The sequence below is a fragment of the Gymnodraco acuticeps genome, unplaced genomic scaffold (assembly GCF_902827175.1).
Source record: "Gymnodraco acuticeps unplaced genomic scaffold, fGymAcu1.1, whole genome shotgun sequence".
Taxonomy (NCBI): Eukaryota; Metazoa; Chordata; class Actinopteri; order Perciformes; family Bathydraconidae; genus Gymnodraco; species Gymnodraco acuticeps.
In genome coordinates, this window is record NW_022990385.1 from 515,955 (window position 1) to 534,637 (window position 18,683).

Below are 18,683 nucleotides of genomic sequence, written 5' to 3' on the forward strand. Positions count from 1 at the left end.
TAATCAAAGCAAAAGTTGTTGTAGGGAACTGAAAATCAGGAGTAGAAGTGGCATGTAGAGGCATGACAAAATGATGATACATCAGCTGTATTAGCAGAGTAACAATAGACAGACAAAATCGCTCTTTGCATCTCAGCTGCTGCAAACTGAAACAGTCAGGTCGGGTCTTTAAATGTCATTATCCTTAGAGCAAGACACTATCAGACCACAATCTAAACTTGTGGAGAGCAGTGAGGGATGGAGGAAGGAAAGGCGTGGGGGTAGAGAGCAGAGAGAGAAGCAGCCCTTCATTAGCCTGTCTGTGAGAGTGTGCGTGTGCGTGTGCGTGTGTGTGTGTGTGTGTGTCTCAGCAGCTGCAGCGCTGCTCCATCAGCTGTGAGAACAAGCTTTATCTGCTGCTATCAATGCTCGTCTGTACACCCTGAGCCATACTAACAGCAGTAATCACTGGACATACAGAGAGAGAGAGAAGATAGCATTACAGATGTCACACTATGCGACACAGGCCAAACTCCACAGTAATACATGGTCCAGATTAGGGCTGCACGATATTGGAAAAAACTGACATTGCGATTTTTTTTCCCCCTGCGATATATATTGCGATATGAAAACATACAGGAATTGAAGAAAAGACAGTTTTTTAACCCGCAAACCATCCTTTCTTGAACTTTAATGCTATACAATTGGTATAGACGTCTGGATCTTAAGTTATCAGAGCAACAAGCTGAGCTAGCTCGGTTAGCAGCGCCGAACTGCCTGCCTGGAGAAACACATGAAACTACTTTATTCAGTGTTTTTACCTTTAATCACCGGGTCCGTTTGCTTTGGAGATTTGATTGTGGTTTGCTGTGCATGCAGAGCCTGCATGTCACTCACTCAAGTACCCCTGACATGAGAGCCGCGCACGTTTTCCTTTTGTAGCAAGCAGCAAAATAATTGTAACATGACGTGTTTTTTATTCACGTCCTGCGATGTGAATATCGCGATTATCGTCACGACACGATATATCGTGCAGCACTAGTCCAGATTTAAATGAATACACACCGCTAGAACCAAATTCTGTGACCTACCTGTGCCCTCAAACATTTGAACATGTATATGGAATCAAGACTCTGGCCCAGATGTGCAATAAGTACATTTGGTCCGGACTGATACATGCCCGCAACTATCCATTTCTCCACTGAAATCAGTTCCATTCTAATTCCGTCCTGGAGCTAGTTTGGGGCAAGGTCCAAATTTGCTTTTTCACTGACCAGAGCCCAGTAGTAGCCACTTCATGATGTCAGTTTACATTTCTGCAACGTCAGAGTCAACAAGCGTCACAGTAAAATCGTTGGCGGAAACAGTGGAGCTGTGCTCATGTTGCTATAAAATTCAGTAGCGAGATTGAATTGCAGGCAAGACCCCTCCAACTTCATACTCTCCACCAGACTGACGTGGCTTATAGTATGCTACTATGATTCAGCTCCATTTGCTGACTGCTGGAGTGATAGCTGGCATTTATTTTTCCGCAACATTAATATTGTTGGTTTATTGCAGGTTGCTGGTGCGGTGGAAACACAAAAACATGTGTGTTCAAACGCAGCCCCGGCTCAGAACCCTCCCCGCAGCCTCCTCTGTGGTGACGGGTAGATCTGGCCGCTGACTGACACTGTGACTCACCAGCTGGAACTCCCGGCGGCGGTCGTATGCGTTCTGGATGCCCTGGTCAGCCCACAGGGCCCGGATAGATGGCAGGTAGTGCAGGAAGACTTTGGGCTCAACCATGCCGTGACCGTGGGCCATCAGCGACCGGGTGTCAAACGCCATCATGGTGTCGCCGTGCCGCTGGTTAGACGAGTTGCCCCATGGGATGCGTAGCTTCTGTCGAGCATCCACCAACACTCGTATACCTGAAGGAGACATGTTACACTTGTATTGTAGTCAACACAACTTTCGAAAGATTTCATTACATTCATAGGAGCAGAGGAGCAATGGAGAAATATATATATTATGTGTGTGGCGCGTGCATGTGTAGAGCGAGCGAGAGAGAAGTTGAGCGATCGTAGTGTCTGGAAGTTAACAGGAGGAGCAGCAGTATAACAGAGTCACAAATATACACAATGGCCTCCAAAGATCATTGAATGTTGGATTTCATTTACTGATCCTGCAGACACTCGCTACACGGGGCGGAAGTCCTGCAGCAGCATCTCCTTACAGAGGAGAGGAGACGCCTTCCCTCCTCCTCAGGATTTTATAGCTACGACAGACCCACAGTTACATATGTATGTATGTTTGTATAGTGTATATATATATATATATATTTTTTTTTATTATTACGTGACAACTATGAACAGTATGTGTGTTTTTAATAATACTAATAAAACATGCTTGGGTGGGGTGCTGTCCTGCTGACCAGAATGCTTTGCCACAAGTGTCCGTGCTTGGCAGTTGTTCTTCTGGTCCCAATCTGCACGACTCACAACCTTGTTGGGGGAAATACTCCCATGTTAGTGAGGTTACTAAGGATCATGTGCAAGGTGTTTTGGTTGCACTGTCAGGTCACTGATAATACAAACATTGATTAACAACAAAACGATGCACAACTGGAAAAAACTACTAAAGCGTTGGTCTATTATGCAGTACACAGTGCTTAATTTAAAAGTATAATTAACAGTATACTTACTGGATCTGATATAAAGATAGGATTAGATAAAGGTTTTGGCCATATGCTCCACAGTAATACTAAATCAGGATCACAGCATAGATCAACAGAAAAACGCTGCATCCCACACTTCCTATCATGAGTAGATATGTTTCAGATGTAGCAGCAGGGGACTGAATTTAGTCTAATATTCCTCACTCCTGACAGGTGTGCTGAGGGAAAGGGAATCCTTATTTTGGAAGACAAACTGTTTAAATACAAAGATATCCCAACATGTATAGCAGCGAGGGACTAAACATGTGATAAACACTGTGACCCGCAAAGAAAATCCACTTCCACTCATGTCTGCGTTTCACCATGTATTTCTCAACAAAACAGGCACAAATGTAATTGGTACCAGTTCCCTAATAAAAATGAATTTGTTTGTGAGTATGAGTGCGGTCAACAGAAAATATCAAATAACACATTTAATCCAGTGAAGTTCTGATTCATGCAACCAAAAGCTTACTTTGGGTTAGAGCAGGGGTCGGCAAAAATATGTTTTGCGGCTCCAGACAAAAAAAATGGTTGGAAAAGGGGGGGAAATGGCTCTTTTGGTCAAAAAGGTTGCAGACCCCTGGGTTAGAGTTAGTGAGTGAGGCAGTGCAGCAAGGGTATGCGAGGCAGAGTTGACATCACCGCTCTGTGAACTGAGCTTCGCCATCCTAACAACCTGCTCTGACAAAGCACCTCGTCCATGGCTGTACGCAACACATGTATATCCAGCTGCCTGCAGGGTGTGTGCGTGTGTTTCAGGTCTGTCTACATCTTCAGTTCCCATGCCGACAGACGTAGATATCATGCAGAAAGACGAGTCATGGCTTATCCCAGGGGTCTGCAACCTTTTTGACCAAAAGAGCCATTTTGCCCCATTTTCCAACAATTCTTTTTGTCTGGAGCTGCAAAACATATTTGATAGCTTGATAGATTATAAAGTTGTATATATTGTTACATCATAGACAAAAACTACAGTTTGTTGCATTTATTATTACATTATAGAAAACTGTTAACCTCTAATAAGAAACAAAGAACTCTTATAAGGAGAATACAAAAACATACACAGGCCTACTTTAAAATAAATCAACACAGCACTTGGGGAGTCCTCTGCACATTTGAAGAAAATGAATATAATTCAAATGGGCCCACTTTGAAATAAATAAAACCCTAACCCTAAAAGAGTTTACTGATTGAATGATGACTGAAGATCGTCAGCTGTCTTCCTCTCCCTTGTTGTTCCTCGATACGTAAAGGCTGCACCACCTTTGACAACTTCTCTCTACATATCAAACATACCGGTAAACCAGCATCGTTTGCTGTGAAAGCAGATAACTCTAACCACGCAGAATGAAACCCTCTGTGTTCCTCCGATACTTTTCTTTTCTTTGATGTATCCATAGTTCGCTCATCGAGCCGGGGGTCAGGTTATTCGCCTGCAAGAAAAGGCGCTGGCGCGGGACCGTAGCAGGATGTGACACATATTTTAGTTGACCTAATTAAAACCGTTTTGTTTTTTATTTATGTGTCACAGTATCACCTCAAAATACAAGATACCAAACATTTTCAACCATGCAACAAAATATAAATAGTCCTACAAATACTTTTATTTTATTTCCTTCTATTTTTGTCTAAGCTCAAGGGAGCCAGAGCAGAGGGCTTAAAGGGCCGCATGCGGCTCGAGAGCCGCGGGTTGCCGACCCCTGCGTTAGCTTGGCAACACCAGAGCACTTCAACTCTGTATTTCACAGTTGCGGATGATCAATAGGATGCCAGACTTAACCAATAGATCACTGACATTCTGCAATTCTAGCTCTATACTTTCCGTATTATTTTATGATTTACGGAGAGGAAGAAGGGATTGCCTCTGCCTCTCACTAGATCAGCGGTGTGAGAACAAGCCACATTTTGAAAATATTACGATTTGTGTGGAAACATAAAAAAAATAAAATGTGAACGTCTTTTCCTTTCTCTTTCTTGACCCTCCTTCGTCATTACAGTCCTTGACAGCGGTCTGTACTACTGGATCAACAACGTGTCACATGTTTTGAATTGACCAATCAGAACTGTATTTAGCCTCCGTATAGTTTGTGGGCCGAAGATTTTTTGGATTCTTAAGTGGGCCCTAAGTTGAAAAAGGTTGGCAACCGCTGCACTAGACTATCTTGACTACTGGACATGAATTCCCTTTCTAGGCAGGCTGAAGATCAAAAATACACCGCTCAAGCTTTTCTCCCTCCACAATTATCATTTTATGTTGGGCCTAGCCAAAAATGTATCTCCATGAAATGTCTCATTTAAAAAATGAATAATAATTACAAACAGAATGTGGAGTGACAGGTTGTTTGGTCACATTGCCTGTGTGACTTGTGACTGCTGGAGGGACCCAGTAAGGATTTCTGATTCTGCACACCTCTCAATGTCAATGTTGAAACATTATATCCTTTAACGTAGTTATTGGATACTGATACAGAGGTGTTCTCATGCATTGTGTCTGTTTAGCCCTCTTCCCCAAACAGACTGCTCTTTAAGAAAAATAAATGTCAAGCCTATCCTGTCTACAGTCAATCATAAAGGCTTTAAAGAGATGCAGGTTTTGATGTCATCGTTTGTGCTTTACAATGTGTTCATTCTTATTGTAGAGTAAAGTAATAGATAGCAAGTAAACATGAAATACCTGCACAGGGACTCTTTGTTATTCAAAAAAGCCAAGCAATGACTGCAATCCTTTCCCCATAAATATCAATATCATCATATGTAAGGCCAGCAGGTTCAAACCATTTGAAAGAATAACAGCTCATACACACACTGTGGCTTCAGTGAAGAAGGTTCTCTGTAGAAAGCAGATTACGTGTTCCTGTCACTTTTACACCAACATAAAATGTAAAACAACTGTGGCTTACAATAGTTAGGCACTGCGGTTCACATCCTCTTCTGGAGATCGGCATTGACATCAGTGAGTTAGTCAGAACATGAAGTTAATATGCCTGTTTTCACCCAAAAACTCTGCCCCACTTCAGCCTCTTTGAAGACCTAAAACACTGCCTTCAAACCTGATTCATCAGCAGCAGCAGCATACAGAAAGTGCAGGCCTGGGAAAGATGAAACCATCTATTTATAGCTAGAACTATTGATCTTTGATTAACCACTGACCTCTGCCCGGGTGTATGCTGGGATAGACTTTTAGCTTCCTGCCTGCATGGATTCAATATGAGGATTTGAAAATGCATCGATTGATGGATGCCTTCAGTTTAAATTGTAGTGAAATCTGTGAAAAATTCATTTTAGTGTCTGGAATCATGCTATTTTTGCCTTATTACTTTTATTGTGTTTAAGCAGGTTAGAAACAAGATACTCTTATTGACCACATTAATGTGCACTTATGAAAAGCAAAACAGTTCATTCTAGTAACTGCACTGCAGAAACTAATTTGAGGGCAATTAAAAAAAAAAAGGCAAGGCCATATCATTTCTGAAAAAAGGATAAATATAGAGAAATAATAACATTCACATCCTGGACGCAGGACAGGTGTTATTTTATAACCTTAATGTACTTAAAGATTGCACTGTATTGCGGTATTATCTATGCAAATAGAAGTATCGTATTAGAACTAAAACATTTAAAACTGCCTACGGTTCTTAAAAGCCTAGTTAATACTTCATAAAATACTGCAGATCCTTTATCTTACCTCTTTCTAATCTACACACATACAAGTATTTAACTGAAGTTACACAACAGTGTTGTTGATACAGAGTTGGAGTTTATTCACACGTCACTACAGTGGGTCATGTTTTCAAGAAACATTGAACAGTGCTGCCACATATGACACAGGAAAAAAGAAAAGACTCTGAACCCTTTCTTTGCCATTATATAAAAATAGTGTTGCTACAAAAGTATAAATTAGGCTTACTAATAAGACAACTCAGATCTGAAGCTACACAGGAATCTGCTGCCAAAGTGCAATAAAAAAGACAACATTAATAGAATCAAACCCTTTTTTTGTTGCATTTTAGTAGATTATAAAAAGAAATGCCTTCAAAATAGGATGCAAGCAACACTAGTTTCTGAACCTGAATTGATAATAGACTATAATCAATTTAAACAGAACAGATCTTAATGTTTGCATTCTTATACCATTTTGTACAATAATTATAATGAATAAGTTCAAACAAACTAAAACTTACAGCTGATTAATAACGGTATCTAACTTGAGTTTTTATTATATCAAAAACCTGTTGAAATGCTTCTGTTATTTTGACTGTCCCCCAAAAGCGCGTCGGCAGCCTCCAGGAATGCTTCACAAGAACACGATAAGATGCTATGGTAGCAGCCTTGCTCTTGTTGTTGGAGTGGTTAAACATTAAAAATGGTTGTTTCAGGTCCACTTTTATTCTCTATCTACATCAACAGTTTAGGTCAAAATGTGGATGGAGCAACTTTACATTTGTATGCGGACGATACCGTGATGTACTGTGCAGGTCCCTCCATTCAGGAGGCTGGTGTTAAATTACAGGATGTTTTTAACATTATTCAGACTCAGCTCTCTGAACTAAAGCTTCTTTTAAATGTTGAGAAAACCAAGGTCATGCTCTTTTCTAAAGCTAAAAAGACACCAGAGCCTGTTTTAGATATTGTTACTATGCAAGGACAAGTACTTGAAGTGGTTGCCTGTTATAAATACCTAGGTATCTGGCTTGATGATTGTCTTACTTTTAAACTTCATGTCAATAATCTGCTTAAACAGCTGAGGGTTAGACTAGGTTTCTCTTTCAGAAACAAGTCCTGTTTCTCTTTTGAAGCCAGGAAAAGGCTCTGTGACCTTTTGACCTGTGCTGGACTATGGTGATTTGTTGTATATGAATGCACCTGCCTATTATCTGAACAAGTTAGATGCCGCCTATCACAGCACACTGAGATTTGTTACTAACTGTAAAGAACTTACTCATCACTGTACCCTGTATGCCAAGGCAGGTTTGCCTTCACTAACTGTACGGAGGCTCAGTCATTGGTACATGTTCATTGACAAAGCCATGTTGGGTAAACTACCATCTTACACCTGCTCTCTGATCACACAGAGTTGCAAGTAGCTATTGCCTAAGATCACATGATGTGGTCTTGTTACATGTGCAGAGTGCAAGGACTGACTTAGGTAAGAAAGCTTTAATGTGCGCAGCTCCTCTTGCTTGGAACAGTCTTCAAAAAGATTTGAAACTGAGCAAAATGGTTACACTGCCTGTTTTCAAAGCTCGGATAGGTGCAATGATACTTGGTACTGTTGGTACTTGTCAATGTCGCTATGTATGTAAATGTCACCCTGTAAATATGATGTCCTTTATGGTTTTCCGTTTCATGTTGTAACCTACTTGCTGCCATGTTGGGCAGGTCTCCCTTGAAAAAGAGATCGATGATCTCAATGGGACCACCTGGTTAAATAAAGGTTTGAATGAAAAACAAACAAGGAAAAGAAAAACCACCAACTTCTTTAACTTCTTTGATACTTGAATTGTAACCAGCACAACATAACTATACACAGCATTCACTTTCCTCACACTACACACTAGGGCTGTGCAATTAATCGTATTTTAATCGCGATTACGATTATGGCTTGCGACGATTAGGAAAACAGCATAATTGACAAAATACGATTATTTTGCTGGGTGCGCTTTCGCCCCTCCCTAAAAGCCCACTCGGCCACGTGGGAGTGACATGTGTTGTGAGTGTTCAGCGCGAGCGAAGATGTCAAAACAAGAGCAGCAACTAGTTAAAAAGAAGGGTCGCGGGGAGATTCCCAGTCGATCGCGAGATGTGTCTAAAATAGAACAACAATATTCTGTTTTATCGTTAATGTCCTATAACATAATGTTCCCGTGCCAGAATAATGCACTTGAACGCATCAAAGATTTGTGATTGGCCGGCCTCACCCCATGTGTCCGGGCGTGGCTGGTGAGCAGTGCACTAGTTCGCTGTCCGTGTCAACAGCATGGATGGTCAACAGGAGTGACAGTACGCACACACACAAGACCGCAATTATGGCAGAAGCAAAACATATATAATTTGCACTCCAAGTGGGAGGATGATTATTTTTGTATCTATTCCACTTCAAAGTCCATCTGTCTCATCTGCAATGCGAGCGTGGCTTTATCGAAGAAGGGTAATTTAGGAGCGGCATTTCAAAACAGTGCACAAACGCTACGAGACGGAATTCCCTCCTAATTCTGCCCTACGCTCCAAAAGGGGAGGGGCCTGAGAGGACAGCTAAATGCACAGCAGTCCATTTTCACCAGGCCCAACAACAAGAGCAAGGCTGCTACCAGAGCATCTTATCGTGTCAGTCACGTTCTTGAGAAACACATGAAGTCTTTCAAAGACGGCGAAGTTGTGAAAGAAGCTTTCCTGGAGGCTGCGACGCGCTTTTGTGGGACAGTAAAAATAACAGAAGCATTTCAACAGGTTTTTGATATAATAAAAACTCAATTTAGATACCGTTATTAATCTGCTGTAAGTTTTAGTTTGTTTAAATTTATTCATGATAATTATTGTACAAAATGGTATAAGAATGCAAACATTAAGATCTGTTCTGTTTAAATTGATTATAGTCTATCAGTTCAGAAACTAGTGTTGCTTGCATCCTATTTTAAATGCATTTCTTTTTATAATCTAATAAAATGCAACAAAAAATGGGTTTGATTCTATTAATGTTGCCTTTTTTATTGCACGTTGGCAGCAGATTACTGTGTAGCTTCAGATCTGAGTTGTCTTATTAGTAAGCCTAATTTATACTTTTGTAGCAACACTATTTTTATATAATGGCAAAGAAAGGGTTCAGAGTCTTTTCTTTTTTTCCTGTGTCATATGTGGCAGCACTGCCACAAGTTCCTCTTCAGAGAGGGTCTTCAGTACAGGTGGCAATATCGTCACCTGCCTGCGCTCATCTCTGAAACCAGACCATGTAAACAGGCTGGTGTTTCTTGCAAAAAATCTTTAAGAGATGACATGAGCAGCCCTACCAGCATTTGCCATGGTGGCCTAAACATTTTTATTTGGTCTTAAATTGTAGTTCAACATTTATTTCCTGTTACTTCTGGACCATGACGGTTGGCCAGCCTTCAACGTTTAACTGAGTGGAATATGTTGAATATGTTGAACCAAAATGTTGGCTATATGTTAAGGAGTTTTCAGGTTGTGACAGTGCACTGCAACATATTTGATTTAATTTATTTTGGTCTAATTTATTTTTATTTATCATATTAATATATGTTTATATGGTTTTGGAAGTGCGCTCCAACACATTTATTGATCTTGTTTATTGGTAAAATATTATTTGTTTTAAAGTTCAATAAATGGTCAATGAATAATCGTCAAAATAATCGTGATATCAATTATTGACCAAATAATCGTGATTATGATTTTTGCCATAATCGCACAGCCCTACAACACACAGAGCAACACATTTGTAAGTAGGTAGAAAGAAGTGTTTGTATCAGATCAGATTCATGTCACCAGTATTGTTTTTCAGGATCATGTCACCATCAAAACATTATCAGTGATGTCACCACAGCATAACAAATAAAGGGCTTCCATTTAATGAAAGCATGTATCTTTATTTAACTTGACTGCAACATAACGTTACACACGAAAGTCAAAAGTGCGTCACAGAAGAGACACCAGTACTTCCCCTGCATGTTAACAAATCTCCCCCGGACCCTGACTTATTGAGCTTTTATCCTGAAATGACACCGACACCAACGGTTTCCTTTTCAGTTAACCACGTTTAGCATCCGTCACTTCCCCCTGGCTGAAGCTGAGCAAGCCTTTCCAGCGTTCCACTTCCCCGTTTGCACTTATTCAAAGGGAGGGTAAGGCTAACAGCCCCAACACAAGCCCTGCAACATCATGGAAGTATAAACACAATTGTCCGTCTCTGGTAACACAATTACTTAATGTTGTAAAATCCCAAATAGATTAGTCCCATAACAAAAATAGTTTCACAGTTCACTCAAATATGGGGATTATATTATTTAAAAGCACAGCGCGTAGTCCGACAGTAAAAGCTAATGTAGGTAATTGATTTCTAAAAGTGCATTTCATTTGTTTCATTCCTTCTGGCATTTGGTGGTGGATGATTTATGCGTACATGCAGATTGGGATGAGAGCTGATCCCTTTATCTCTGGTAACAACACGTTCATATATTTCATTTCTGCTTGCGTGTTTGGGTTGCAGTTTTTGCTACTTCCAAAAGCCATTGCTCTCTGTGGGGAGGGACGGGGTGCAGGCAAAGAGGAGAAGCCCAATCTGTCAGCCACGCTGAGGCATCATGCTTAGTTTAGCTCAAGACAATATGACACAAGTAAAGTCTTTATTTCAAGTAGGAATTATATTTGAAGTGAAAGAAAACCTTTATTTAAAAAGGTCAATAAATGAATGATGGTTACAAAGTTGTGTTAAATAGTTGTGATCTTAACATTGAGCATAATAAAAGGCATGATTATGTTTGCCACACAAGCAGCCCTAGCATTTTGTCTATCAACCCTGATGGAGATAACTGCGTGTTTTATGACACCGTTTCCACACCAACATACAAATCTTTATGATGACTCAATATGTTTCCACCAACAGATTTCCTGCTTGCAGCTGACTCAAAGTACATTTATAGAAATAAATCAAAGTAAATATGAATGTGCCTGATAAATATAGACATGTATCTACTAACATCACCAAGACGAGCGACATTATGATATGTAATGAATGATACCAACCAACACATGCCAGGGCGACCAATGTATGTCAACTCTGATATCTGTAGTTAGGAACACAAGTGGACCAACAACCATGTTACACTGCAAGGGTTTTTCAAGTTTATAGTCAGAGAGACAGGATTAAAGTGGAGGAAGTACGGTCAGTGGGCTCCCTGTCATCACCTATTCTTGAGTTTTAATGTATCCAGCATTTAGTTATCATTGAGATATTACATGTCTGAGGGTGAAAAACTGCATATTTTCTGCTGTAAGATTGGCCATGTTGACATTTAAAAAGAGTGATCACAGAGAAAGTCAAACACAAAAAAAGTTGTAGCTTCTGTTACAACAGCTAACTCAGCTACACACACACACACACACACACACACACACACACACACACACACACACACACACACACACACACACACACACACACACACACACACACACACACACACACACACACACACACACACACACACACACACACACACACACACACACACACACACACACACACACACACACACACACACACACACACACACACACACACACACACACACACACACACACACACACACACACACACACACACACACACACACACACACACACACACACACACACACACACACACACACACACACACACACACACACACACACACACACACACACACACACACACACACACACACACACACACACACACACTTTTTAGAGAGTACTTGTCCATGGGCAATTTTCACTTGTCCAGAATGGACAAAAATTGGGGCCACTGGAATCTTCTTCTTCGTATTTTCCCACGGTTTTTACGACACCGCTAACGTAAGTGAGCGGTAAGATTTTACTGCATCACACATAGGGTTGGGTATCGTTTGGATTTTAACGATTCCGGTTCTGCTTTTCGATTCCGGTTATTTTCGGTTCTCGATTCCGGTTCTTTGAGAGGGTAAAAATAAGTCCCATGACAAAATATATTTATAAAAACATTAAGTCAAATCTGTATTCCTATTTATAAATCACTTTATACTGTTGAATTTCGTTACGGTTTTTGAATACAATTATATAAAAATAATCTCTGCATTGTTTAGTTAGTTCTAAGTGGTGCAGTTTGAGAATGTACAATTGGCCCAGTCTCCTCTGATGTTACACTGCAACCTGCCTGTGAGACAGAGTCCAACCACACATGTCCAACACATAGGCCTAATAATAATAATAATACATTAGATCAGGGGTTCTCAAAGTGCGGCCCACGGGCCAATGGCGGCCCTCGGAAATGTTTCTGGCGGCCCGCGATAGTTAATGTGACACGCTGAAATGCATGCGTTATATTTGAATCCTCCATGGTTGTATCTAGTAAGAATTAGAATGAGTAGCTTTCTAGCGGTATCTCCTGTGAGACTGTAACCAGGGCACAGCAGCCAATATGGCCGCTCAAAGCAGCTTGACTTTACACTGTGTGGGATTGGTGGATTTGTGTGTCCGTCAAGGAAATCTCGGCCGGCAGACATCATGGTCTGAAATGACCAATGGACATCGAGAAATCACTAAAGGCCTACCCACCAAGTAAAAAAAACATAAACCACGTGTCTCCCATCTGTTTCCTTTAGTGAGGAGAGAGAGAGAGACAGATAAAATGGCTAAAAAAAACGTTACAGTTGCCGACTTCGCTAGAGATTTTTTTCGCTAGCAGCAGTGAAGATAGAGCCTCAGAACCTGAAGTCTTCGACTCTTCTGAAGAAGAAGAATACAAAGACAACAACAAGGATCCATTTGGACATGGGTAAGTGTAAATATTACAGTAATAGTGTACTGGCAATGGGTGGGGAATACCGCGAAAATGAACAATAGGTTTATTGATATATATTTTTTATCGATAGTCATTAACTTTTTATTGGGACAAAATAGACTCTCCATTAGCAAACGTTTACATGTGTTAACGTTATTTTGGTGTGTAAAACTGAGATTACATGTGTAGATGATTAAATTAATCATTTATTCGTCCCACAACGGAGACATTTACAGTGACATGTTTTTGCCATCGATTATTTTATCATACTGTTCTGTACAGATGAGACTTTGTCATAGATTTATTTATATGTGTGCCTGTTATTATTGTACCGTCCTGTACAGATGAGACTTTGTAATCAGATGTAGCCTATGTATATGTGTGTCTGTGATTTTATACTGAATGTAAACTAACTGGAAATACCTGTGAGTGTGTGTGTGTGTGTGTGTGTGTGTGTGTGTGTGTGTGTGTGTGTGTGTGTGTGTGTGTGTGTGTGTGTGTGTGTGTGTGAGAGAGAGAGATCGAGAGAGACTCCTTCTGCAACCTCCCAAACTTTATTTGTATGTGTGCATTGTTATTTGTGCTTGAGCAACATTTTACTTGAACTTTATTTCAATGAAATTAGTTGTAATTATTGTCCTACACAGGCGGCGTTTATCCAGCAGCCACAACATCCATCTGTGCCGGCCCCCAGGTCAAGATCTACTGTGGCTCAAGGGCCTTCACCAGAGCCATCACCACCAAGGACCAGCAGACCATCATCACTACAGCTGCCTCCACCTCCATCTGCGGCTGCCACCAGGTCAAGATACACCTCAGCACAAAGGCTCCACCACAGCCATCACCTTCAACCCAGCCAGCAAGGAGGTCTCGTGGAGGTCTCGTATAGCACTTGTACACCCCACCTACACAGCAGCCCATGCACCATCACCCCCACCTACACAGCAGCCAGACCCACTGTCTTGGAAGACAGACAAAGACCTTGACACTGTCTTGACATTTATAATGAATAGTTGGTTGAAAGTTCTGGTGTTCAATATTGTAAATAGTTAGATTTTCCAGTTTCTTATATTTATATAAATAGTTGGTTGAAAAAAACATATTTATAATAAATTGTTGGTTGAAAAAAAAAAGGTTGAATGCTCAATTTGTATTTGTACACATCACATGAACCTTGGTATGTAATATGAAGTCATTATTCAGTCCTGATGTATCTCAGTCCCTGCTGTGGTGAAAGTAGAGTGATAAACACCTATTTTACTCAAAATTTGAATTTAATGTTTTTCATTTTAGACATGAATAACACATTTATATACAGTGTAATTCAAATATTGCACTGATTTTGTGATCCTAGGACTTTGGTAACCAAATCTAAAACACCAAAACAATTCGATCACATGAGTAAATTTGTGTTTTCACAAGAGTTTTGAAGATTTTCCAATAATCGGATTTCACATTTTTAGCTTTTGAGCTACTTATCTCATCAAACAGTGCTCCAAAGTGAGCAATATGCATATATAGCAAGACCAGAGATTGTCCTGCACATTTTGATATGTAACACATGGGGTGCCATGTTAGAAGAAATACATTTAAAAGGTGATTTAAGAAAACATCTAAAAATCGAGAAAATACCCTTAGACTCCAGAGGGTTAAGAATGGTAAAACTGCGCCCCCTGGGTTGTCATTCCTAAATTATGAATGACAGCTTGTGGAAAGTTTGCTAGACTACTGGTTGCATGGCAACTAGGCATCTCGCGAGTTGCGGTAATTGGTTAGTACAATAAAGAAAGGATTTGTTTTGGAATTATTTTGTGTTCCGTTTTTTCTTGGGCGGCCCTCAATCCAATATTGGGTACCTAAATTGGCCCTCACTCATCAAAACTTTGAGAACCCCTGCATTAGATGTATAGCCTATAGGCCTAGCGCTTTTCTAGAACTCAAAGACGCTTGCACGCTTACACATGTCCTGCAATACACATGCTGCAGCTGCTCACTGTTTGTAAAAGTAAATAAATAGTATTTTCATTTCAATAATGTACTTTCTATACCCTGCTTCATAAACAATACTGACATCCCTGTGCTCCTGAGTCTGGGGGTCCGGGGATGTGAGGACCGCGCGAGGACACTTCATTACTTCATAAAAGGAAATGGCGGTCAATATTAACAACATAGGAGCTAAAACGCTTAATAACCTTCATTACGTGTTAGAGAAAGAACATTAGAAAGTTCGACAAAGATGAGGCTGTTAAACGGGCAGCGGATCCGCTGTGTGTAGAAAGAAAGAGAGAGAGAGAGACGCTGAGCTGCACCATGCAGCGATTAGCTGATACGGAGCATAGAGAGAGCTGCGGTCCGCGGGCGGAAAAACGTCACTTGTCCGCCGGACAAGTCAATTGAAAGATCTACTTGTCCGATATCGTAAATAACACGTCCCGGACGGTGGGACGTGTACTTTTTTGCACGCTGATATCAGAAATGTGGATACTAAGGAAATTGAAACTGCACCAGGATGATACATGCTCCAGGGCAAGTGGTCAATATGCAACTGTTAAATGAGCCTCTTTTGGCGCATTTCCACAACACGGCCTCGCTCGGTATGGCTAGGCCTCGTTAGGACTGGCTCACTTTATGGTGCATTTCCATTACAGTTTAGGAACTGGGGTAGTATCTAACGCAGTGTAGGTGGAGCCGTGACGTCATCTTCAATGAGAACCCCAGAAAAACAACATCAGCCGTTAGCTGTTAGCACTCAAGCTCACAGCTCCTCATATCTGTTCAGAAACTAGACAAAAAGTTAAACAAGTACAAACCACAGACTGTCTGTGTCATGGCGAATACAGTCGCTGGTTTAATTATGTCTGTATAGGCCAGGGGTCGGCAACAGGTGGACCGCGTTCCGGATCCAGACGCCGACCTATACGGACCCGGACCTATAATCAATAAATACATTAATAGGGAATTTCAATTTTGACGGGGCGATTCTATTTTAACCACTGCCGACAGGGGGCGAAAGAGACGAGTGAGCGATACAGGGAGAGAAACACAGAAGAAGAGACGAGAGAGCGATACAGGGAGAGAAACACAGAAGAAGAGACGAGAGAGCGATACAGGGAGAGAAACACAGAAGAAGAGACGAGTGAGCGATACAGGGAGAGAAACACAGAAGAAGAGACGAGAGAACGATACAGGGAGAGAAACACAGAAGAAGAGACGAGAGAGCGGCAGAGAGAGAAACACAGAAGAAGAGACGAGTGAGCGATACAGGGAGAGAAACACAGAAGAAGAGATGAGTGAGCGATACAGGGAGAGAAACACAGAAGAAGAGACGAGAGAGCGATACAGGGAGAGAAACACAGAAGAAGAGACGAGAGAGCGATACAGGGAGAGAACACAGAAGAAGAGACGAGTGAGCGATACAGGGAGAGAAACACAGAAGAAGAGACGAGTGAGCGATACAGGGAGAGAAACAGAGAAGAAGAGACGAGTGAGCGATACAGGGAGAGAAACACAGAAGAAGAGACGAGAGAGCGATACAGGGAGAGAAACACAGAAGAAGAGACGAGAGAGCGATACAGGGAGAGAAACACAGAAGAAGAGACGAGTGAGCGATACAGGGAGAGAAACACAGAAGAAGAGACGAGTGAGCGATACAGGGAGAGAAACACAGAAGAAGAGACGAGAGAGCGGCAGAGAGAAGCGGAGAGGAAAGTGAGTGAAGAGAATAGGAGAGAAACACAGAAGAAGAGAAGAGTGAGCGATACAGGGAGAGAAACACAGAAGAAGAGACGAGAGAACGATACAGGGAGAGAAACACAGAAGAAGAGACGAGAGAGTGGCAGAGAGAGAAACACAGAAGAAGAGACGAGTGAGCGATACAGGGAGAGAAACACAGAAGAAGAGATGAGTGAGCGATACAGGAAGAGAAACACAGAAGAAGAGACGAGAGAGCGATACAGGGAGAGAAACACAGAAGAAGAGACGAGAGAGCGATACAGGGAGAGAAACAGAGAAGAGAGAAACACAGAAGAAGAGACGAGGAGACGCTGATACAGGGAGAGAAACACAGAAGAAGAGACGAGAGAGCGATACAGGGAGAGAACACAGAAGAAGAGAACGAGTGAGCGATACAGGGAGAGAAAACACAGAAGAAGAGACGAGTGAGCGATACAGGGAGAGAAACACAGAAGAAGAGACGAGAGAGCGATACAGGGAGAGAAACACAGAAGAAGAGACGAGAGAGCGATACGGGAGAGAACACAGAAGAAGAGACGAGTGAGCGATACAGGGAGAGAAACACAGAAGAAGAGACGAGTGGAGCGATACAGGGAGAGAAACACAGAAGAAGAGACGAGAAGAGCGGCAGAGAGAAAGCGGAGAGGAAAGTGAGTGGAAGAGAATAAGTGAGCGATACAGGGAGAGAAACACAGAAGAAGAGACGAGAGCGCGGCAGAGAGAAGCGGAGAGGAAAGTGAGTGAAGAGAATAATTAGCGATACAGGGAGAGAAACACAGAAGAAGAGATGAGAGCACGGCAGAGAGAAGCGGAGAGGAATGTGAATGAAGAGAATAATTAGCGATACAGGGAGAGAAACACAGAAGAAGAGATGAGAGCGCGGCAGAGAGAAGCGGAGAGGAATGTGAATGAAGAGAATAATTAGCGATACAGGGAGAGAAACACAGAAGAAGAGATGAGAGAGCGATACAGGGAGAGAAACACAGAAGAAGAGACGAGAGAGCGATACAGGGAGAGAAACACAGAAGAAGAGACGAGAGAGCGATACAGGGAGAGAAACACAGAAGAAGAGATGAGAGAGCGGCAGAGAGAAGCGGAGAGGAAAGTGAGTGAAGAGAATAATTAGCGATACAGGGAGAGAAGCGGAGAGGAGAGTGAACAGGCGTGTTAGCGGCAGACAGGGAGAGACAAATAATTACACATGGCGCTCTCCAAGAAGAGGAACGTGGACAGTGAGAACAGAGCTTTTAACCCTGAGTGGACTCTTCATGTTCATCCTGCCCACTGGGAGCACAGAGCCAGTGTGTCTCATTTGTTCAGAGACCGTGGCACTCATTAAAAGAGACAACACGCCACTATGAGACAAAACACAAAGTGTTTGACCAAACATTCCCTCAAGTCAGACCTGAGGTCACAAAAACTAAATATCGTTCCAGGGCAGGCTAACCGAGGCTAACCAATGAGCTAACTGAGGCTAACCAATGAGCTAACCGAGGCTAACCAACGAGCACCTGCATGTGTGTATGAGAATGGCCCTGACACCATTTCAGCCCAGATTTAAACTCCTGGCAGGACAAGCTCCGGCTCAATTCTCGCACTGAACAAAACAAAGTGAGTGAGGGACTGCAATATAAGAGAGAAGGAAAGAGAAACTTTAAAACTGTTCAATTGTTATGATTAGGGGACAGAGTCCTGCAACCCTTTTTCCGGGTTCGGTTCTGGGTAAAACAAAGATGATGCG

General features: G+C 41.7%; 1 protein-coding gene across 1 annotated transcript in view; it reads right to left on the reverse strand.

The window, feature by feature from the left end:
* LOC117551504 (guanine nucleotide-binding protein subunit alpha-13-like) overlaps nucleotides 1-18,683 on the reverse strand; it is a 46,730-nt gene that overhangs the window by 20,445 nt on the left and 7,602 nt on the right. Inside the window, exon 2 of the mRNA XM_034224424.1 lies at nucleotides 1,663-1,892. Within this exon, the coding sequence (XP_034080315.1) occupies nucleotides 1,663-1,892 (230 nt within the window). The remainder of the gene's footprint in view (nucleotides 1-1,662; nucleotides 1,893-18,683) is intronic.